A 23,360-nucleotide genomic window follows, 5' to 3' on the forward strand; every position below is an offset into this window, starting at 1 on the left:
ATTCCTCTCCCAGTGTCAAACGGAACAGATCATACAGTGACCAAGTTTCTCTGGTACGTGCCCCCCAAAACCGCCTGGGCTGTACCGCCCAACAAAACTTGGAAGAGTTGGAAAACAGTCACCATGAAGTTAGACCTCTGTGATATGCTTCCCTATAAACATTATCTCAAATAACTCTGCACCACTGCTTTCTCGTCGGGGCCATGTATTGATTATAGATTAATTGCTTTGACTTAATTGTCAGAGGACAAACAGGCTTAGCTATTTACTTGTGCCAATTAGAAGAGAAGGGACAGACGACTAACATTCTATTTAGAAAGCAAAGAACTGGTGGCAGGGCTAGGTTGCTCTTCAGGGGAAAGGCCCTATAGCTGTTTGTCAGCACGGAGAGCCGAGCAGAACCACCCATTTTGAAGGAGCGGGTGACTCCCACTTGCCACGGAGCAGTGCTCTTGGTCTCTTTCTGTGTGTGTCTGGTTCTGATACAGGTAAGTACGAGTTGTCCAAGGGTGCAGGAAACCTGCTGCTTTTGTTTGAAGACTATTTTTTTCAGAGAAGAGGTAAGAAGATGCAAATGGCTCAGCTTCATCAGGTATCCTTTCAAGAGTGACATGTCCCTAAAGACAGGAAGAAGGGGAGAGGAGAGAACCCAAGTGCACCTCTCTGAGGAGGGCGTCTTCCATCGCCAAGATGTGGCAGCACCCCAGGCCAGGCACCTTTAAGTATAACTTGAGTAGGCAGGAGGCAAAGGAGACAGAAAGACCACGTATAAATGCTGGCACCACCATCTTTCCTTACCCTCCATTAATGCCAACGAACTGAAGATTCTTTTTTGCTCCATTTGAATCTTTGCTGCCATCTTTCTTCTTCATGATGGACTTCAGCGTACTTTCATTATTTGCACATACTGTGAAAAAGTAAATCAGGGTGATCAGAATTAACATAACTCATAACTGTACAAGTGAATAGGTAACCTCTCTTCATGTACATTTACTTTCTTTCTTTCATTCACATAAATATAGATCTTGGCATGTATACATGAGAAACCTGCACAAGATCACTGGAAAATTGTATGCATGCAAAAAAAATTTTTTTTCAAAGTTCCATTAATAACATTCTTTATGAAAAAGAAAAACCATTAGTGCTTCCAGACGTAACAAAAGCAGCGACAACTAGCGTTTGTATCAGACTTTGCTGTTTATAAAGTGATTCCTGTCTCATTTGATCTTCAAGAACCATTTAGGCACTAAAATAAGGATTATCATTATTTTTCTTCAGCCGAAATAACCTGGAAAAAAATATATGCCTTACAGACTGTGGGAATAAAACGCTGTTTAAAATATTTTATAATTGCCCTGGTTGGTGTTGCTCAGTGGTTAGGGCATCGGCCTGCGCACCAAAGGGTCTTGGGTTTGATTCCCAGTCAAGGGCACATACCTGGGTTGCAGGTTCGATCCCTAGCCCTAGTTGGGGCATGTGCAGGAAGCAACCAATCGATGTGTCTCTCTCACATTGATGTTTCTCTTTCCCCCTCCCTCCCTCCCACTCTCTTTAAAAATCAATGGAAAAAAAAATCCTCCACTGGAGATTAACAAAAAATAAAAAAATATTTCAAAATTCATAAAATCAGGTGCGTTTTCTTAAAGGGATCACAGAGCTCCTTCTTTAGTAATCTTAGAGCTATTCTAGGTCTACCTTCCTAACAACTGTGCATCATTCCTCCAGGTCAGTTTAGAAGGTACCGTGACATCAGATTGGAGTGCTAGCAGTGCTGGCCTGGAATCCTGATGCTGAGAAGGACTGTGAGGGAGAAAAGTTACCGTAGAGGCCAGCGGCTATCTGGTCATCTGTCAGGTTCACTGGAGACAGCGTGCTTTCCTCAGAGGGGAAGGTATCCTGGCTGCCGACGGGCTCCCCTTCTGTGAACCCCACCTCTCGTCCATGCCGGGACGTCTGAGCATTTAATGGTCCTCCTGACTGTAGGCCTCCACACTTGCAGGCGTATTCCAAATTAGTTCCTGTCAGGAAGGAGAAGGGTATAGAAGTGTGTGATGCTGGGACCAAACAAAATGGGCTAAACAGTTAAAAAAAAAAAAAAAAAGATTCTTGCAACTCATCGTTTTCTCAAGTGCTTTTCTCCCTATGATTTACTTCTGCATAAATGGAACTACTACCCAAGCCACCCAAACTCAAACCCCCAAGTCCTCCTTGACTCTTAATCTTTTCCTTTATTACCATCTCCGGATCTGCCAAAGCCTGTCAGCGTGGCATCCTCACTGTCCTGCCCCCCCCCCCCCCCACACTGCTGCACAGCAACACTCCTGTGTGGCTCGAATCCCACCGTTACTCCAGCTACCACAAAGCCTACAAAGCTCCCCACCACTCAGGAAGCAGTCTACACGGCTGAGCCAGATACTCTAGACCACCTGCAACCTGGCACCAAAGTACCTCTCCCAGCTTATTTCCCTGTGTGCCTGTGGTCCTTTTTGGGATGGGGACTGCATCCCAGTAGACGGGACTCCTTCCGATATGCTCTTCTCCCACTTGGCATGCTCCTCCCCGCCTCCACGTGGTCAAACCCTCCCACCACTTCTCTTCTGAGCCTTCCCTCACAATAAATAACTTGCCCTTCTCTGGACTCTACAGCCCATCTTTCACACCCTCTTACAGGATCCAGAATACAAGGTACTAGATGATTTGTGTGACTGCATTAGACTCCCTTCCAGTCTGCAAATATTTTAAGGGCACCAAACAGTTCTAAACAACTTTGTTTCTCACCACATCTACCAGATTGCTTCTGTGTGTGTTATGTACTTAATATTGGTTGGCTGACTGAAGCAGAGAATTTGGATGAAGTATTACGCAATTATATAGGTATATCATAGAATTTTCAATGTGGCTGACATACAAAGATATTTATAATATGTGGTTAAATGAGAAAAGCAGATACTAAAATTCTATGTATAGTATGATCCTATTAAAACATTTTAATATACTTACACACAAAAACAGAAAAATCATCTGAAAGCTATGGTGATTTTAACTTTTCCCTGTATTTGCCATTTTTTTCCTATAGTGAATATTGATTCACTGTGTTCAAAATCACTTTCATAAAATGAATAAAAATATTATTTGACTTAGCAATTTGATTTCTAGAAACTTTACATTGAAGGTGTACAAAAAATATAGAAGGATGTTCATTGTTTCCAGGGGTAAAACAATAAAAAGAGGTGGAGATCACAGAATGCCAGCAAGAAATCAGTGAGATAAGCTCTGGTGCATTTATACAAAAGAATTCCATGCAGCCATTCAAAATGTTGATGTAGGTGGACATTTACTAACATAGAAAGATGAGCATAATATTAGTGAGTTTTAGATGTAGATTATAAAGTAATATGAAGAAAATAAACCTATTTTGGTAATTATATTTATATGTATACATATGGAAGGATATGCAACAAACCTGTTTAACACTGCTTTTGTAAGGCTAAAGAATTATAGGTTTTTATAATTTTTTTCTTTGTGTCTCTTTTATTTTCTAAATTATGCATTACAAACACAAGTTACTAGTACAAATACAAAATTGAAATCTACCCACAATAATGTCATATAATAAGAATTTAATCACAACATTCTTTAAAGGTAAAGCTTTGAAATCCCTTAGATCCCTAGAAAAATTTGAGTACTGATTGCATTTCGAGGCAATCAGAAGAAAAAGAACTGTTCTCGTCAAACTCCGCTGTTCATAGACTCATTTGGGATACTTGATAAATGCAGATTTCCAGGCACTTGCTGCCAGAAAATCATTCTATAGATCTGGGCACTTCTGACATCCTCCACTGACCCATTCACAAGAGACTCTGATACAGATGGCACACTTTGGAAACTACTAGTTTAAAATAATTATACTGCAACAAAAAAAGGGTAGAGGGAGAAAAAAATGTTTAATGTGAGGGGTTAGAGATCACCTAAATTTTAATACTTGTTTTTCCAAGCTAAGAATTCTGAAGGCCAGGGAGGTTCGGTGACTTGAAGTCACATTTCATAATTCTGTGACTAGCACTTTGTCCACTCATCAACAGCATGATGTTCCCTCCTCCAGCTCTGAAGGCATGGGAAGCTCCCTTCACAAATCCACCTCCCTCCTCAGCACACACATACGATACTGAACGCAGCTCCCCAAATAGCATTTGATGCCCCATGACCTGATGTGTCCCCCAACAGCAAATACAAGGTGTCTAAAATGCCTCTGACTTATTTTAATCAAAATAAACAAAGCAGGGCATTTATCTATCTTCACTCCTCCTCTAAGTACATTCATCATTGCTTTGACATTGCTACAGTAACCTCTACAAAGTCTCAGTAGTTGATCCTCAGTGCCAGAACACTCTTCCTAGAGAAACACTTTCACTCAGAATTTTTGAATTCAAGAACAATTATTTTTAAAATGCAAATACATTAACAGTTTTTACCATTATTGAAATCTTAAATATAAAACAGATATCAGTATAAGAAACCCTGTGTTCATTCAGCACTGGGGCAGCAGCTGGAAAGGTGCCAGGAACATCCAGAAAGAAACTGAATTGTCTGGCTTTGGGGGGAGGGTTGGAAGGGCGGCTTTCTCCCAGACAGAAGCGTGGCAGAGATCACTGTTCCTTTGCTGAGCCCTCCCCTTACAGAGGCAGCAGGAGGGCACCATGTATGAGTCCCTATTAACCCAGCTAACACTGTTAACCCTGCCCTGGTGAATCCCTGAGACCATACACCACACAACTTGTGGGCCCACCCAAGCCAATTCCAGTGGCTTTTCCATACAAATTGCTTGTCTTGGTTCATATTCTGCAGACTTTCCTAAAATCTCTCAAAGTTTCACAAACCCCAAATAAGCAGCATCTGGCCTTGGAGTGCCCCGTACGTCTTGCTAAGTAGTCCCAGGCCAGACACTACCAGCAACCAGCCTCAGCTCACAGTTTGGCCTTTAAGCCCAGCACAAGTAGCAGCCATCTGCAGACTGATCTGTAGCCCATGTCAGGTGGCACCAAGCAGGGCCAAGGAAGCAGCTAACTTTGGCTTGCACCACTTGGGAGACCCCAGAGCCAGCCACACCTGGCAGACAGCTTCAGACCATGCAGAAGCACCACCCAATCACCTCCAAGAGTGATACAATCGAGGGGCGGGCTCATAAGGAGGACTCACTGGGGACCAGAGCCCTGCTGAAGTGAGTCCTGCTTTGTGGCATGCCAACAGCAATCAAGGCTCAAGTACAACAGAAGCATGCACACAGCCCACATGGGGCAGAGTGGGGAGTTTAGAAGCACACACGGAGCACCAAATTCGGGTGACCTAGAAGGCTGTGATATTGGGCTCTACAGGATACCTACAGGATTCATAAAGTAACTTTACCAAGACTAGAAGTTGTAGCCGCTCTATCTACTACATAGAAACAAACACAGCGAGGCAGTCAAAATGAGGAGACAAAAGAAGCATGTCCCAAATGAAAGAACAGGAAAAAAATGCCAAAAATAACTAAAAAAAATGTAGAGAAGCAATCCACCAGATGCAGAGTTCAAAACACTGGTTATAAGGATGCTCAATGAACTTAGGGGAAAAGTAGATGAACTCAGTGAGAACTTCAACAAAGAGGAAACATAAAAATGGAGATATAAAACAAAAAAGAATCAGAAATGAAGGATACACTAACTGAAATGAAGATTAATTTACAGGGAATCAACAGTAGAGTAGATGAAGCAGAGGATCAAATCACAATTTGTAAGCTAAAGGATAAAAAACACCCAATCTGTGCAGCAAAAAGAAAAAAAAGAATAAAAAAATGAATATAGTTTAAGGAACCTCTGGGACAATGTCAAGCGTACCTACATTCACATCATGGGGATACTGGAAGGAGAAGAGAGAGAGAGTAAGGGGTTGAAAACCTATTTAAAAAAAAATGATGAAAAACTTCCCTAACCTGGTGATGGAAAGAGACATACAAGTCCAGGAAATGCAGAGGGTCCCAAACAAGATGAATCCAAAGAGACCCACACCAAGTCATATCATAATTAAAAAGCCAAAGATTAAAAACAAAGAGAATCTTAAAAGCTGCCCACAAGAGACCCACTTCAGATCGGAAGACTCAGAAATCTGAAAGTAATGGGATGGAAGAAAGTATTTCATGAAAATAGAAACAAACAAAAATGCTGGGGCAGCAGTACTTACACCATACAAAACAGACTTTAAAACAAAGGCTATAACAAGAAACAACAAAGAACCCAGCAATTCCACTGCTGGGTATCTATCTGAAAAATCCCAAAACAGTAAATCGAAAAGACACGTGCATCCATATGTTCATTGCAGCATTATTTACAATAGCTAAGATATGGAAGCAACCTGTTTCCACCAACAGATGAACAGATAAAGAAGTGATGCATATATACAATGAAATATGACTCAGCCATAAAAAAGAATAAAATCTTGCCATGTGAAACAACATGGATAAACCTAGAGGGTATTGTATTGTGCAGGAAGAGAAAGAAAAATGCCACATGATTTCATTTATATGTGGAATCTAAACAAAATAAATAAGCAGAACAGAAACAGACTCATAGATACAGAGAACTTTTTGACAGTTCCCAGCTAGGAGGGGGTTGCGGGGGGCAGGTGAAAAAGGTGAAGGAATTAAGAAGTACAAATTGGGAGTTATAGCACAGTCACAGGGATATAAAGTACAGCATAGGGAATACAGTCAATAATATTGTAATAACTATGTATGGTATCAGATGGGTACTAGATTTATTGGGGGTGATCATCTGTAAGGTATATAAACATCTAATCACTGGTTTGTACATCTAAAACTAATATAATACTGGACGTCAACTGTAATTGAAAAATGTTATTAAAAAAAAAATTCCTGTGTACACATCACCAGCTTCAACAATGATCGTAGCTATCTGGTTTCATCTATACTTCCCCCAACCACTCACACTGAATTATTCTGAAGCAAGAGCTAGAGATCCTATTACTTTCATCCATAACTATTTTAGTATATATTCTTCAAACAATTAAAACTCTTAAAACTATCAAACCTAAAAAACGATAATTTCTTAAGATTACCACATATTTGATCAGCTTTCAAATCTCTCCAATGGTCTCTTAAATTTTTTTAATAGTGTTTAAATCAGAATTCCAGTCCTGTATTTCTATTGGTTACTATGGTTTTTAAGTCTTTTAATCCATAGGTTCTCTCTCTTTTTAAACATGGCTTTTAAAAATGTTTTAAAATTGAGGTATAAGTTATACACAATAAAATGAAAAGATTTTAAGTGTAGAGTTGGTAAGTTTTGGTAAATGCCTGTGTAACCACCTCCGTAATTAAAATACAGAACATTTCTAACAACCCAGTAAAATCCACGCTCCCCCCCTTCCAGATAATCTCCCCAGCCAGAGGCAACGGCTTCTCTTCACCACAGCTTAGTTTTGTAAACTAGGGCTTCGTAAAGCTTCTCCAATCAAGGTCCAACCACTCAAGTAGGCGTTTGAGGGTCCTTCTGGATGACTGTGGATAGCTTCTTGCCTGTGGGATTTTTTTCTGCTCAACTACTACCATGTACTCATTGAGAGTGGTCTAGTAACTTAATTACTCCCACTTCGGTGCCCTTCTTTACTAGATTGTTCTACAGGCCTGGAATTTAGGCTGCCTTTGCCAGTTAAATTCTACCTACACTCTAATCAAGACTTGGCCCCAATCCTCTTCCCCCTATAGTTTTTTCCTGTGACACAATTCCACTGAGACCTCTTTTATCCCTCCTTGTTCTGACCAACATATGTTCTGCTCTGTTTTCTGTTCCATGTGAGTCTCCTCCTTGAGAATGTAAGTTCCTTGAGTCCCTTCTCGCCAAGTTCTTATCTGGTGTGCTCCTCAGTGCTTAGAACAGCAGCAGACAACAGAAAGTCTTTAAACAAGCGCCTATGCAATTCGACTCAAAGTCACGGGGATTCTGTTTAGGGTAACTAGCAAGGGGAAGAACAGTATTAACTGTTAAACTAGTTCTCATTCACTGAAATCAGAGAGAATTTGTCACCTTTACTGCCAGAAAATGTTTTTCAGATGGTTACTGACACTGTGGCTGGTCTTAAATGGCCCATAAACAATGGTCTGAACTCGCTAAGATCTACTGCAGTTACAGGGCACACATAAGATGACACATGCACTAGCATAAGACTGTGACAGATGACTGCTGTGTTTAAGTAAAACACTGGGAAACTGCAGCCAAAAAAGCCGGAAATAAAGAGGCCAAGAAAATTCAATGGTTTTAACCTCAGCCTCCCTTTAAAATCACCTGAGTTGGACGTAGAGCTTTTAAAAATACAGATATAATGAACTATCTGCAGGTGGCCCCAAATACTAGTTTTTGTTTTTAACAGCTCCCCAAGTGATTCTAATAAGCACCCAGGACTGAGAACCACTGAATTAAATTAGCCAGTATAAAAATAAAACTCGATTACCGAAAACAAGAGTTTAGACTTCCATCTGGTTTCAATCCATCAACTTGGATCATGTGAATTCTTAGGAATTACTGGTAATTTAGTTAATAAGCCTGGACGCCTGATGGTAGAAACCCATGACAAACAATAAATAAATACTACCCAAACAATATAGGCAAAACAACAGGAGTAACACAAAGCACCATCACAATTCTGGCACTCTGGCCTAAATGCTCCAAATTCTCACCAGGTGGCAACGATTTTCAGACACCACTCAGGAGTTAGTGAACAGGGGAGTGGGCACCTGTGCAGAATTCTTCAGTCATGAACTAAAAATTGCCATAAAGGCCAATAAAGCATGAGCCTCATTTTATGACTTGGCCAGATGTGATGACTAAAGACAAGAAATGACAGAAATTTCAGTGTTCTTGAAAATAAGGACCTTTGAAATATTCTAATTCTCAAGTGTACTTAGTGATTAACATATGGATAATTATCTTAGCTAAGGCAAACTATAATGAAAAATAAGTAGCTTGAAAACATTTTTTTTTACTATTTGATAAGAAAAATAACAGTGAAAAACAGAACCAGAGGAGTTCTAAAGAGATCCCCTTCTCCAGTTCCCTCTGAGATGTTTCTTCACCCAGAATGGGTATTAGTTGTTGGTACATGCAATGTGTTTCTAAAGCTGCTAAAAAATCGATTTTTGAAAACATATTAAAATAGATTTTAAAAGTTGTTCTGTTCACACATTCCAACTCTTCTGGCATGCTAACTCATATTTTTATTTATAATGTCAAATGCTTTCTGAAAACACAACTAGAACAGTGTGGTCAGTTAATTAACCATGTCATTGTGCCAATTTTGAGCTATACACTGTGATATGACTTTTTAAAGAACATCTAGCTTACTTATCAAGAAGAGATAGAACTGAAATTTCTGAATCATTACAGAGGCCACTCAATGATTTAGGTATTTTCCCTAAGTACAAGAATTCAAAGGGACCTGAAATAATACTTCTAGTTTCTCCATGAAGAAAAGAGCTTGACCATGAATTCACCCTTTTCAACCCACATGTTGGTTTGGGAAATAGGCTATTTATGAAGGATCACCTTTTATGGGCACCTTTCATGACTTTTTGGGGGAAGCATGTAGCTTGGATAGAGAAAGGAAGATCCCTTTCTGTTTCTAGGATTCCCTCTCAAGCACTGCCTGAATGCCAATACATGTGGTCAGCAACATAAACAGTCAACTTGAACTGGAGATTAAAAACTCAAACGGTCAGAGTTGCAGTTTAATAATTTCTAGGGCCATTTGAGTATTCTCCTGGGAAAATGCCGGACAGCTGTTATGAATGTATCTAAAAGTGGGCACTTAGAAATTAAAACGCTGGAGTAGATTAAGAATCAGATTCTGCTTTACCACAACCCCACCCACATTTAATTACACAGCATGCTAAGGCGACCCAGAAAGCCCACACCGACAAGCTGCCTTAACTACAGTCGGGCTGAGCAGATGTGCTCTCTGTTCTTCAGACACAGCTAAAGCCCCCTCTGCTCCCTAAGCCCAGCTCCTCCCTGACCTCAGAGGGCTAGATTCCAGCTGAACTCTTTGAGCACTGTCTGTGTGCACATTATTTGGTGGCTAACATACCACCATAGGTTGTCATTCATATTTCTGCTACACGTGTTGGTTTCCCAAGTTCTTCGTGGTACACAGCACGTTCTATCTTTGTGGCAGTGACACACTTTGCATCCAGTCAACAGTGAATGCAAAGCTATCAATTGGCCTGAGTGAGAAGGGTACAGAGCAGGCTTGAAACATCTTTACTGAGACATGAACGACTTGCTGTTTAGAAGAATGAACTGCTGTAGCCATCCACACTCAACAATTCCCTTTGTCATTTATGAATGGCCATCCAGGAACTCAAAGCCATTTTGTTTTCACAAACCACCAATCTCTGCGCTTTAGCCAGAAATGAACTGCACATTCTAGGATTCATTCAGAGTAAGCCTGCGTCTCTTCCCCAGGCGGCACGTGCATTTCACTAGAACCCATTGAAAACGATAAAGCACCAGTTGAAAAAGAGGAAGATTTTCAAACGAGTGTCAACTAAAGGGCTCACAAAGGGGGTGAACAGATTTTAAACTTTGTAAAATATTTTCCTCGGGGCTGAAGTCCTTTTTTCCAAGGTCTGAAACAGATCTGTAATTTCAATCCTTCTGATGGTCAGCTATCGCCTTTGAGACTGATGAAAATTATGTACTTTCTTCATAAAAATTCCAAACACAAAAGTGTTCATGAAGCTATGGACCCCAGGTTAAGAACCCTCGCTCTAAGGCTGTTTATTCCAACAATGATTTCTGAAATAGGGCCTGGGATGTGCCCGTCGGTGGCTGGTGAAGGTGGCAGTGGATGGCAGCAGAAACCCATGAATTCTGGAAAAGCTCCCCAGCTGAATCTGATGGGCAGCCTGGCGAAGAGCTACTTCTATAGAAAAAACCTGCTGAAAGAGCCCCAAGGAAGAAAAATTGAATCCACCCTTCTTGTGACACAGGAGGACATAGCAGCCCAAATTCTTCCTCCCTACAGTGATGCTCCAAGTTCCTGTGAGCCAGTACCAGGAGTCAGCTCTTCAGACTTCCAAGTCAGCAGGCCTTCCACTAACTACATCGTGCCAGTATATATTTCATGCAGGATGCCAGAAATATTTTGTTTGGCTTATTCTGATGCTCTTGTAGCATTATTAAAAGAAAATTATGATTAAAAAAACACAGGTACCAGGACAAGTAAATGGTAATTATTTGAACTAGGAGAAAACTCACTAGAAATGGTATTTTGTAACGATTTATTTCCCTGTTTTTGCTTTGGCTCACATCTCTGTCTACAAAACTGCTTTCACAATTATGGGAATGACTTCAAGTTCATAAACTTCTTAACAAACCCAAGATAACAGTGCAAATATGGAAGCTGATTTAAAATGCAGTTCTTTTGTTTGAGTATACGAGATGAATTTTCTATAAATCATGTGGCAGGCAGTACAGTTTCACAGTTATAGATAGTTTTGTTTGTGTTTCCTCAGAGACAGTTATATATAGTTAGAGAATTTGTAACTGCAAGTCATTTGTCTAGAATTTTCTCTACTCTTTCCTCTTCCAGAGAGAAAGAAGAAACAAAAAAATATTAATCCATTCCTCAAACCAAAACAGTTCAACTGATTTACAGGAAGCATAAACATTTTCCCCTAAGGTTTCGGTGAGAAGAGAAACATTTCCTTTTAACTTCTTAATTCATACATATACACTAACTACACGAAACTTCAACTACTAGAAATTAAAAAGTGCTTTATAGAACATTTTTCGTCACCACCAAATTCCATCAAAACCATGACCTTGCCTCCAACTTCTGGAAAAATGTTTGTGATCTTTTATGTGAAAAATACACTGATTCAACTTTTGTTAAAAAAAAGCATGTCTCTAAAATACATCCCTGCTCACATACACACTTGTACACACCAAACACACATAAGGTTACCTCAGGGGGACGTGAGGGAGAGGCTGCCACTCTTTATTTTATGCTCTTCTGACCTGCTAATTTGTTATGAGCACACATACTTGTTATAATTTTAAGAAAATGAATCGGAGTTTAGGCATAATAATGCTGCTAAAAATAATGTGCTTTTCTATACTAAAAAGGGATAACCTCAAATCTTCAACTGTAGGCAAATTTGAGAGAATTTTCTAGACTGGACACTAATACACTCAATTTAATTTGGGGTTTGTTTTGAGCTTTCACACAGATTCTGAATGAGCCTGAAAATTTATTCTACTATTGTGTTTTCCCATTTTTATCTACATATTTTTTATCTTGATAAAACTATTAGTTGGGGAGGCATAATAATTGGGGGAAGAAAGTGATGGCCAGCCAGAATTATGAGATGAAAATTTGGATTAAAAACAAAAGATCATTTATACAATTTTTATTTGGCAATTTGTTTTATATCCACATTTCCATTTCTGGAAGTACTAAAAATAGTAACAGCAATGACAGGCAGTATTGAGCATTTGTACTCTGTGCTGCAGACTGCTCCAAATGCTTTACTCTTATTAAGTCACTAAATCTTCATTTCAACCCTGTGAGGGAACAAAGACAAGTTGTCCTGGTGGCAGAGAAAGAATTTGAACTCAGAATGTCTGGCCTCAGAATCCAAACTTAACAACTCCTTTAAACTAAAGTACTAAGTTGGCATAACATACATGATCATTTATATGATCTTTTTGGTAGATGTCAAACTCAAATTCCCTACCATTTTATTTAGACAAGAAAGTCTGAAATGAATACCTTTCTATACTCCAGTATGCCTTTTGGTACAGAAATGCATGAAGTATTCTGTGTGAGAAATATTCTCTATTATATGGTGTGCACAGTAAGCTGTAGTGAATTTTGACACACCTTTAATCTTCACAGCTTGCAGGTACTGAGACTGAGACTCTCTTTAGATCATAGATCAAGCTGCTTTCATTTTCAGTTCATAAGAACAAACACTAGATAACAAATATTTAATATCCTGGGTTGAGTTCCTAACCGAATTCCTTCTTCATTAGAACTTTAAAAGCAAAACGTTTAAAATACAAACGTGATGTGGATTACAGAAATACTTTGAAGTTGTTCTTGTGTGCTCTGAGAGGGAGCTGCCACTATGACCAGATAAGTGCTATTAATGATATTTATATTTTTGTTCACGAATGCCGTGGCTCTTGTGCATTTTAGCTGATTAATTGGGTGTTCATTTGCAGGGTCAGATCTAAACAGAGATGTGTGGGATGTCGGCGGGACTGGAAATAGATCAAAAAACACTGTAACATGGCCAGACAAAATTTTCTCCCCGCTCTTGCTGCCCAGGGTATCAGGCAGATTACTCTGATGGTTCAGCTGAATATTTTTGGCAAGAATGTGAAATAGAAGCCCTAGTTTGGAGAGGAAGGAGGTGGGCTGGCAGAAAAATGCTTTTATAATGCATGATCTACTGTACCATCTGTGTCTGGAGGTATTTAAGGCTTTTATTTTGACTTCAACATGTGACATCATGATTTTTAAAAAGAAGTAGAAACAGACATATTATTAGTTACTTAAGGCTTTGCTTCAGTCCACGTATCATTTTAATCCTGTTTACTCTAAAATGACTCCCCTGAGCATTTATTAGGCTCCTTTGATTCTAAAAGGCAAACACCCACACATCAGCTGTCATGGTCACATCCATTTTTTCTTCTACAACAAACTATCTGTTCCACAGCACAGTTACTAAAAGCTAATATTAACTCAGTATTGAAAATGGAAACCTAGGAACATATAAAAGATATATTTCAGTCCATTTCAACCACTACCCCTTAGGCTATAAAGAGAAACAGAAAGACTGAAATTTTTATTAATGGCTTACTTACAGTTAAGTCTATAACACTGCACATTTTCATATTACAATTAAACTTAATGTACATTGCACAAATCATATGAAGCATTTGTATTCATTTTACATGTAGCCTTTGGTCAGAATGGGGAGTATGTTTGTAGCAGCCTCCCAAACCTCACACTACAGTTTAGCATGTCAACAAAGGAAACCACATTCAACACACTACTAGCATGACCACCAATGACAACAAAGGCTACCCTGTGCTCACAGCATGTCAGGAATCAACACACTGACAACCTTATAGGAGACAGATGCCCTTCTAGTCCCCATTTTAAGAAGACGTAAAGAAGGGTGACTTTGGTTCCCCAGGTCATGCTGAGACCTGGAGAGCCAGGAATGAAACCCAGTCCTAGGAGAGGGTATCATGCACTCTTAGAGGCACACACAACTGATAACCAGGGAAGTCATTTTAGTGAGGCTTGCAGGGAAATACTATAGGTCATAAAATCTTCCAGGGTAATTTTTCAATTATTAACTTCAATTTAAAAAAATCAGGGGGTGAGCAGAAATCCCAATGCATAAAGGCAGGGGTGAAGAAGAAGAGAAAGCAGGCACCTATCAAAATGAACAGCGGGAAAGGGCTCTCTTCTCAGCGTTCTGGCTCAGGGGCCCCTCATCAGAAAGGCTTTCCTGGACCACCCCATCTCAAACAGGCCCCCTCAGACCACCATACTCGCTATTCCTATAACTGGAGTTCTTTTTGTCATAGCACATATCACCACCTGACATAGTTTAGGTCTATTGTCTATTGTCTGTGCCCCCAACTGGAATGGCAGGACAGGAGCCGATACCTATGCTTGAAACAGAGCAGAAATTCAATCATGATCTGCTGAATTAGTAAATGAATTAATGGAGTTTCCGTCCCCTCATACAAGTTTTAATTGAAAACATTACTGAAAGCATACTGGTAATTGTGGTTACAAACGTGAAGGACTTTTTTCAAGCTGCCTAAATTAAATGAGCAAGTAAGTAAATAACTGGAAGACATATATCAGCAGTCCCAGTAGTCGGCCCCTAGGCCAGCCAGCATTAGTTTGCTTTTGTTCCAGCTAAAGTCCTCAACCTGAGGTCAAAGCAGCTACCAGATGAGAAACAGCAGATTTGATCACGGTTTTCATTCTACCAATTACCATTCTAAAGCTTTCTCCATGGTTTCAGCATTTAAAAAATCCTTATTCTCTAGAAATATAGCCTCCCCACCCATCCTCACCCCCAGGTTCTGCAGAGTGCTACCTACCTGCGACTTTATTCAGACTCATTTTGGGAAAGTCGGGGTTCCTCAGCTCTTCAGTGCTTGCAGACTTCATGACAGAATTGATTGATGACAGGGTGCTGATGAGCTGCGAGTTCAGAGAGCCAATCTGCGAGTGAGGTTCCCCAAAAGCTTCTGCCAGTTCACTATAGTTCTCAGCCAGCAGCGTCTGCTGCTCCACTAGCAGCTTCTGGACGCGCTCAATGTAGTGATCCAAGCCGGTCATCATTCCAGACGGAGCCTGGGGCTGGGGGCTCTCCACAAACTCCCCTACAGGCTCATCCCCAACACCTACACTCCTCCTGCTGGCTGTCAGCCCCACAGTCAGCTGGGGAGGCCCACAAGCTATGGTCCTCATTTTGAGACCAATCAGATAGTTGTCATTAATATTGATCTGCCCCACGCCTGACTCTTTGGTCTTCACAGCTGATGGCCTGTCAAACCCAGAGCTGCCAGAGAGCACAGTTCCAACTCCAATGGACCGAGTCTTGGTGGAGGGATTAATGTCCCTGACACGGCCTTCTCCTATAGCCACTGTCCGCATTTCCACAGTGCAGGTGCTGGTCTGCTTGTCCAAAGTGCTGAGGGAAGTGTTGGTGCAGGACTCTACGAGGGTGACCGTCTCGGTGTTGGTGGACCGGTCCACTTGTTCCAAAGCTGTACTGGTGTGCTGGCTCGTGGTATGAGGCACCGCCATGACGGCAGCTTCCGCCTGGCCAACAGCCTCCGTGCTCACGCTCCGGGACGTGCACTCCTTTGGAGAGCAGACAATCACATCGACAGAACAATCTCCACAGCCGATTGATCGCACGTCCTTGAGATTCAGGTTGGTCTTGAGGAGTGTTAGGTCGTTTACAGACTCCTCTGTGTTGCTGCCTGTTTCACAGACACTGATTTCCACACCCACACTCTTATCGCACGTCTCCACAGACCTTCCAGTGCACTGGTCACGCATTTCCACCCTTTCTTTAACAATCCACCAATTCATGGGCAGCTCCGGCCCCGTGACTTTATTCTCACAGTTGGGCCGGCAGGAGATGCCTACACTACTTGTTTGTACAGAGGTCCCAACACACGAGTCAACTACGTCCACATGACTGCCAACCATCTGGTCTCTCGTCTGCACCACGGCCTCCAACATCTTGCTGAAAACAAGTGGCTGGGCCATCAAGGCTTTGTCAACTTTTTTCCTCAATCCAGCAGCCTGCAGCTCTTGCTTGAGTTTAGTCATCTCTCGGTCATGGGTGGTTTCTTTAAGTTGTACTTCCAGGCGGTAGATCTTTTCCTTGAAGGCTTCTATGGTCTGTTGCTGCAGCTCAATTTCTTTGTCAGCTTCAGTAGTCACTCCAAGCATGGTCTCTGTCACACCGACCCCAGAATCCCTCGTCTCGGTGATGGTCCCTACAGCAGCATCCTTACAGGACCTGGAGCCTCTGTGGTACACAACAACGTCATCCATGTTCTCATCGGCACCCACAGCCACAGACCGGCACTCTCGAGGCCGACACTCCCCGTTTTCTCTGAGCTCCGAGGCCTCATAGCTGCTGCTCTGGATCTTCTGCTCCAGGGCCTGCATGTCTGCTGTGAGCTGCCGGAACTCTCTTATCCTCTGCGTGCTCTGCTCTACGCTCTCTATCTCTTCCTCTTCATAGTCGATGTATAATTCCCCGCCACTTCTCCGGGACCCCGAGAGCCGCGGCAGCTGGCCTGCGTTGCCAGCACTATAGGACCGCTTCCTCACACCACTGACGTCATTCTGGGATGCAGATCTTTGGTTTTTTAGCTGTGAGGCCAACTGCCTTTTCTCCTCTTGCAAGACAGAGATCTTTACCTGGAGCACTGGGATTGTCCGAACCTGTTCCTCAAGCTCCTTCAGGCGTTTCAGGGCAATGGCCATCTGCTCCCGGATGTGCTGCAGGTGCATGGGGCTCACGTTGGTCACAGGAGTGGAGATCCCTGAGCTCAGGGGACTGTGGCGGAGAGAGCTGCCCATGGAAGAGGTGGCGGCAGCAGCTGGAGTATAGCCACTATAATCCCCATTGCCTTGGTAACCATTCTGAAACTGGTGCATGACAGGATTGTGGTTTCCAGAACCCATAAAGGAAGAGAGAGAGCCTGTGGAGCCCATGCCTCCAAAGCTGGCCAGCCTGGGCCTTCGGAAGTCACCCGGTGTCGCCTGCATGGTGACTCTCTCCTGTTCCAGTCTTCTCCGGGTCTCCATCAGTGTCTTGGTGACATGAAGGTTGTGCTTTGGGAGTTGTGGTGAGGGTGGTGGCAGCTGTCGGCTTTCTGGGATGGTAAGAAAAGTGGGTGAGATGTCCAGAGGGGCGGGTAACCTTGGGACGGGAGTTGATGTAACCTGGCTTCTGGCTAGGAGGAAGCTGGGGCACTGTTTGTTGTCATCGCTATTGGAAGATGACAAAGATTCAGTGGAAGTCCATACACCTTGCTGGCCAGGTGTGGCCCTGCTTTCTGGGCATGGCACAGATGGCTTCCGCCTTTTCTGGATGTTCAGTTTCTTGATGGTGTTTCCTTTCTGAATGTCATCTACGTATTTGAGGAAATCTAAGTCTAGTTGATAACCATAGGGAGTCTCCACAAAATAAGGATCTTTCTGCTCCTTGTCATGGTCTCCATTTAGAACATCATCTGCTTTTCCTGAGGGAGAGAGAGAAGACAATATTTTAATGCCATGTAATACACACAATGGCAAAAGCTAGTATGTGTGTATGTTGCAGAGTGACAAGCTGGTATGATTTAAGAGTTGACAGATCTATTTTGGAATCTTGTATCTACAACTTAGCAGCTGGGTGAATGAGCGAGTTAATAAACCCCTGGGAACTTCCGTTTCCCCGAATAAGAAATGAAAATACAATTTAACTTATAAAGGTGTTAAAGCAATATTATGAGGTAATAACTTTGAAGAACCAAGCACAAAGCAAGTCCTTACTAAATACTTTATTTTTTTAAAAGAATGTATTAAAAGACTTAAAAGCATTTTCAAGTAGATAATTAATTTTGTTGTCTACAGTCCCTTGAAGTATAAGGATGACAGTCATTAAGACTCTTATTTTATAAAGTGTACTCTGAGGCACAAAAAGTAAAAAAAACTTAGAATAACTGATCGAGTCAGTGCAGATTCAGGAGGCCTGGGACGTGAGCTCTGCCACCTAGTGCAGATCATGCAGCCTTTCTAAATGGTGGCCAGGGGTCCCAGTGCCTGATCACCTGCACAAGGTCACAACTAGCCTTGACTCCTTCCTTGCTGAGAACGCTGGGACACAGGGGACTTTGGGTGATTAACCCCAGCAGCAGGGGTGCAAGAACACAGAGGACAAACTTCAACTCTATTTTGTGTCTTCCCGTTTAACAACAAAAGCAAACCCTGTGCCAGCTAGAGGAGAAGTTTTCTCCACTTTGACTTCTTTTGGACAAAGCATTCACTATCCCAAGAATGCCTTGTTTTATAGCTGTGGTGTACGCAAACAGATGCAAAGGAGAATGGAAATAAGGGCAAACCTCTATCCAAACACTGGATCATGTGGCACTTGGTAAATGCTACTTCTGCCTAAACCAAACATTTAGAAAAGGAAACACAAGAACTTTTCGAGGCTCAGACCTTGCTGCTGACCTGAGCTGTGCATTTCAGACTGAAAAGCAAGGCCATTTTTGTTTGTTTAAATTGTAGGATTAAGTAATGCACTTTCCTAGAGCCATAAATGAGAAACTCTGCATTTTTAGAGCTATGGAAAGGACCCAAAAGCAATGAGTGAAAACACCAGCCGTCGGTATACAAACCCCACCTGGCTGCTGTCAAGGTCCGAGTGCTTCCAGCAGCTTGGGCTGCCGGGCTGGCCGCCCCACCCCAACACTGCTGAACATTTCTACCTGATACGGGAATGCGCTGAGCAAACCTTTTGCCCCTGTTCGCCCTCTTTTTCTCTGAAATGTTGGAAAGAAAAGCACAAAAAGGAGACTGCCAAGCAGAGGAGTAAAAAGGTGTGTGCTCTTCATTCCTTGATTTAAAACAATATTAGCTTGTTCGAGCTGTTGGAATTCAGGCACCAGATCTCAATTCTAAACCTTTTAGGCAAAGAACTGAGAGAGGAACACAGCACCCAGCATCTTCTAACCGAAGGAAGGGTGAGCTGATGAAGGGCGCCTGTGCCTGGAAATTCGTGCTCACGCTAACAGACCGTGTCTTTCCGTCTCTTTCCCTTTTAGCTCCACATGGACAGCGCGTCACCCAAAATATGCAGCCGGACCTGTTTCTCGCGCTGTCTGAAATTCCACAAGCAAAGAGAAACTGCAGGCTCGGGTGTCAGGCAGAGGCAGACGGAGCGCAAAGACACCACCACCCAGGCGGCTCGGACCCCGCGGGGCCGCGGCTCCCGGGAACGCAGCCCCCAGAGGAGGCCCGCAGGCCGCCCCCCCGCCCGCGCCCCGCACACCTACCCCGCGGCTGCCGCGCGCCCGCTCCGCGCTCCGCCGCCCGGCGCCTCGCCCCATGGGGAAGGCGGCCGCCCGGCCCGCAGCTCGGCCGGCCACGCGCACACCATAGGCCGAGCGCCCGCCAATGACGGCGCCCTCCGCCTCGGGCCGCCGCCCCCGGCGCGCTCGGGCCGCGGCCGCCCCGCTTTCCCGGTGCAAACAGGAAGCCGGGCGCGCTGGAGGGGGCGCGCGCTTCGCCCCAGGGCTGCCAGGGGCCGGTGAGCCCCGTCCGAGGGAGGCCCTGTCTGCGGGGCAGGCCCTTCGGCATGAAAGAGTCTGTGTTCCCGGGTGGACGCTGCAGCCCGGGCCCTCGGTCACCTGAGCGAGCGGCGCACAATCGGCCCCACTGTTCCCCGCGGGCTCGAGAGTCCCCGCAGCACCCGGCGGGCCGCAGACCTGCGGACCTCGGCCCCTGGCGCTCCCCCGGCGCGAGAAGTTACCCTTTAACGCGAATCTCAACTCGGCTTTCTGCGGCTGATTAAAGCTTCTTTTGAAAAATTTTAAACACCCTTTTCCAGTTACAAAAGTAACTGGGGAAAAAAAAAAGTTCATCTAGAGACTAAGAAAAAAGTCACTCATCTCACCATCTAGTGGCAACTGTTAATACTTAGCTGTTATGCCTGGATTTTTCTTTCTCAGCATATTTACTTTTCCCACTTGAGCATTTTCAATACGAAAGGTTAATTTTTTATGTTTTCCTCCCCCCAAAATTTTTTTAAATGCAGATTTAACATCATAATTTAAAGCACAACAAAATACATCATTCTTCAGTGAAATTTAACTGTCATGTATTAAGTTATTTCTGAAGTTTACAAAAGCCACAGTCATGATGAATTATCCTCGATTGGACTCTCGACTCCTAAATCTGGGGCTCAGTAGAAGTTAGAATTTTACCATGTTAGGCTTGATGATTTGCCAATACTACTTGAATCAGAGGATCCTAAGGCTTTGTAATTCAAATTTCATGCTCTAGCAACTAAAAAAGCAAGCTGTATTCTCAAGGTGTCATTTTTACAAACAATGTCCACAGCATGAATTGTTCTACAATTAAAGATACCCAGTGTCATTACTTTTTGTATCTCTTGCTTTCTAGTGTACCTTTAAAAACAGTAACACAAATATGGCACTTACAGGGCCCTGACTGTTTTCCAGACTTTTCATGTACGTAGTCATATCTCCCTACGCTAGACTGCAACTATCTGGAGAGCAACAGATTTAATATTTAAAATATCCTTCATTGTTCCCCCTTTCCAACCACACACATCAATTAATAAGATATAGGAACAAAGTAGATGTTTAGAAATGCTTCCTGAAGGAATAATTGCCGTAACATAATGAGCTTTAAAAAACATCTTAATGCTCTGCAGAGAGTTGCTTGTTCTATGTTAGTGTTGAGGACAATTCTTGCATGATGCTCTTTCAGTCGTTATCTTTAGGCTGTGGAATCATGGGTGGTTTTAACGTTGTTATTTATATTTTATAAATTTTTATAACACATAGGTATTTGTCTTTTAACAATATGATCACAAGTCACCATTTGGAAAGCAAGAGAGATGAACTGAAACAAACTCCAAGAAAGTTCATTTGGGAGGTGGATGAATGAGGCAGCCATGGAGAAAACAGCTAGATATTCCTCAGTATGTCTCATCCCAATCTTCCACACTAACAGCACTCCTATGTTTAGCTGGGCAAATATACAGACTATATTTCCCCAGCCTCCTTTACTGTTAGTATGGTCACAGCAGAAATGTCATGTAGCAACCATCAGAAACCTCCCTTAAAAGACACAGGAATAGGTCTATGACCTCCTTTCTTTTTGATCCTTCCTTCATCCTGCTGCCTGGAATGCAGATGTGATGACTGGAACTCTAGCTGCTATCTTGGACCATGAGTTCATACACAAGGATAGAGGAACAATGTGCTAGATGAAGCCTGGGTCTCTAAGAGCTTTCTGGATCAAAGCTACTTCTGGAAAGCGTACCCCTATACTTTTATGTGAAAGAGAGAAACTTCTATTTTGTTTAGCTATTACATGTTTTGGGTCTCTGTTACTTGAAGCTAAACTGAATTCCATGTCTCTACTCCTCGACAAAAATTAAGACCAGATCTTCAAATGAAGGAAAATGCTAAATAATAAACTGGGGAGATGCTACAACAAAACTTTTTTTATTACAAACATTTTGATTAAGAATAATTATGGAAGTGTAAAAAACAACAGTTTAAAAAAATCTCTAAGTGGGTTATAAGGAGACTCTTAAGGAATTAAAAGCCTTTTCTTGGACTAACAGAGCTATGCCTGCCAATCCACAGCCAAAAGCCACTGACTATGTCTGCAACTGGAATCCTGAAAGTAACAGCTTCCAACTAAACATTCTGGAATCAGAGGGCTGTCCCTGGTGTTTACAAGAATTTTCTGAATGTCTGGAAATCCAGTGGTGGAGACTGCTCCTGGCACCACCTCTACCTTCATTATGTAGCATTTACTGAAAGCTTAATTGGGTGCAGAAAATGGCCCTATTCAGTGGTAAGAGTAGGAGGAAGGATTTATAAGAAAGAAAATGAGGTATAGTCTAGCTGGGAGATAAATGCCAAACACCCTAAACGTAACACTAATTGAAATCAGTTACAAAGGCACATTATCAACAAGAACAATATGACAGTATGTGAATAAGTGATCAAAACATAATGGAGTTAACCAGGAGGTGAGTTCTGAAGACGAGGTAAGCGATGATAGACTAAAAGGAAAAGACAGGTAAATGGTGGAGAAGAGCCAGGGCAGGGCCTGTGGGTGAAGCACAGAGAAAGATGAGGTTAGAAGAGAGAGAGATGACTGCGTATAGAAGAGGCCATCCGACTTGGGTCCTGGACCAGGAGAATCTTGTCGACTTAGTCACTGTTACATTGCACACCCAGTCCTATGCTGGGGGCTAAATGGCATCAATGAAGATTGTCTTGATAACTGAGATAAGGAAAGAGATTAAATTCAAGGGGACCAGTTAAAATGTTATAATCCCTAAGTATGAAGTGAGGACCAAATAAGAAATTTATTAATACATTCAACTTATATTTATAATCACTACTGATAAAAAAGCAATCTTAATCCATCCTCCCTCCCTCCCTCCCTCCCTCCCTCCCTCCCTCCCTCCCTCCCTCCCTCCCTCCCTCCCTCCCTCCCTCCCTCCTCCCGCCCTCCATTCCTGTCCTTTCTGCTTCACCAGGCACTGTTCTAGGAGCCGGGGACACAGTGTGAACCAAATGAACAGGATCCCCACTGTCATAAGGCTCACAGTCTAGTGAGGGGTGAGGTGCATGGAAAAAGAAACCCAAATATAATGCAAGGCAGAAGTGAGATAGGATGCTAACAGTGGGCCACATGGCTTCTGGGGTTGATAACATCATCGAGCTGACCTAGTTCCTGGACAGCGAGGGTCTCAGAGTCCCTCTTTCCTGCTTCTCTCTCCCAACCCAGTTTGCACAGCCTGCAACTTGCAGTAACCAAACACCAAATGTGGCAGTACCAACTAGAAACAACTTTCCACATGCAGACCAAATTGCCATGTGTTCAGAAAAAAGTTGAAATAAACAATGTGATGGCAATTCTACTCTTTATTCATATATTTACCGCCTGGTAAAACTTACTGCACTTATGAGAGGGGCTCATTTTATGGG

General features: G+C 42.6%; 1 protein-coding gene across 6 annotated transcripts in view; it reads right to left on the bottom strand.

Moving 5' to 3' along the window:
- Positions 1 to 23,360, bottom strand: part of KANK1 (KN motif and ankyrin repeat domains 1) — a 180,321-nt gene that overhangs the window by 12,489 nt on the left and 144,472 nt on the right. For 3 of the 6 annotated variants that reach the window (XM_087822690.1, XM_016214255.2, XM_016214256.2), the window contains exons 4-6: positions 15,186 to 17,858; positions 1,821 to 2,018; positions 799 to 907 (exon numbers count right to left, since the gene is read on the bottom strand). In XM_087822690.1, the coding sequence (XP_087678816.1) occupies positions 799 to 907; positions 1,821 to 2,018; positions 15,186 to 17,858 (2,980 nt within the window). Of the gene's footprint in view, positions 1 to 798; positions 908 to 1,820; positions 2,019 to 15,185; positions 17,859 to 19,655; positions 19,673 to 20,131; positions 20,213 to 23,360 lie in introns of those variants that run through there. The other 3 variants (XM_016214260.2, XM_087822691.1, XM_087822692.1) reach the window with 3 other exon arrangements.

This window comes from Miniopterus natalensis, chromosome 12, assembly GCF_054644295.1.
Source record: "Miniopterus natalensis isolate mMinNat1 chromosome 12, mMinNat1.hap1, whole genome shotgun sequence".
Lineage (NCBI taxonomy): Eukaryota > Metazoa > Chordata > Mammalia > Chiroptera > Miniopteridae > Miniopterus > Miniopterus natalensis.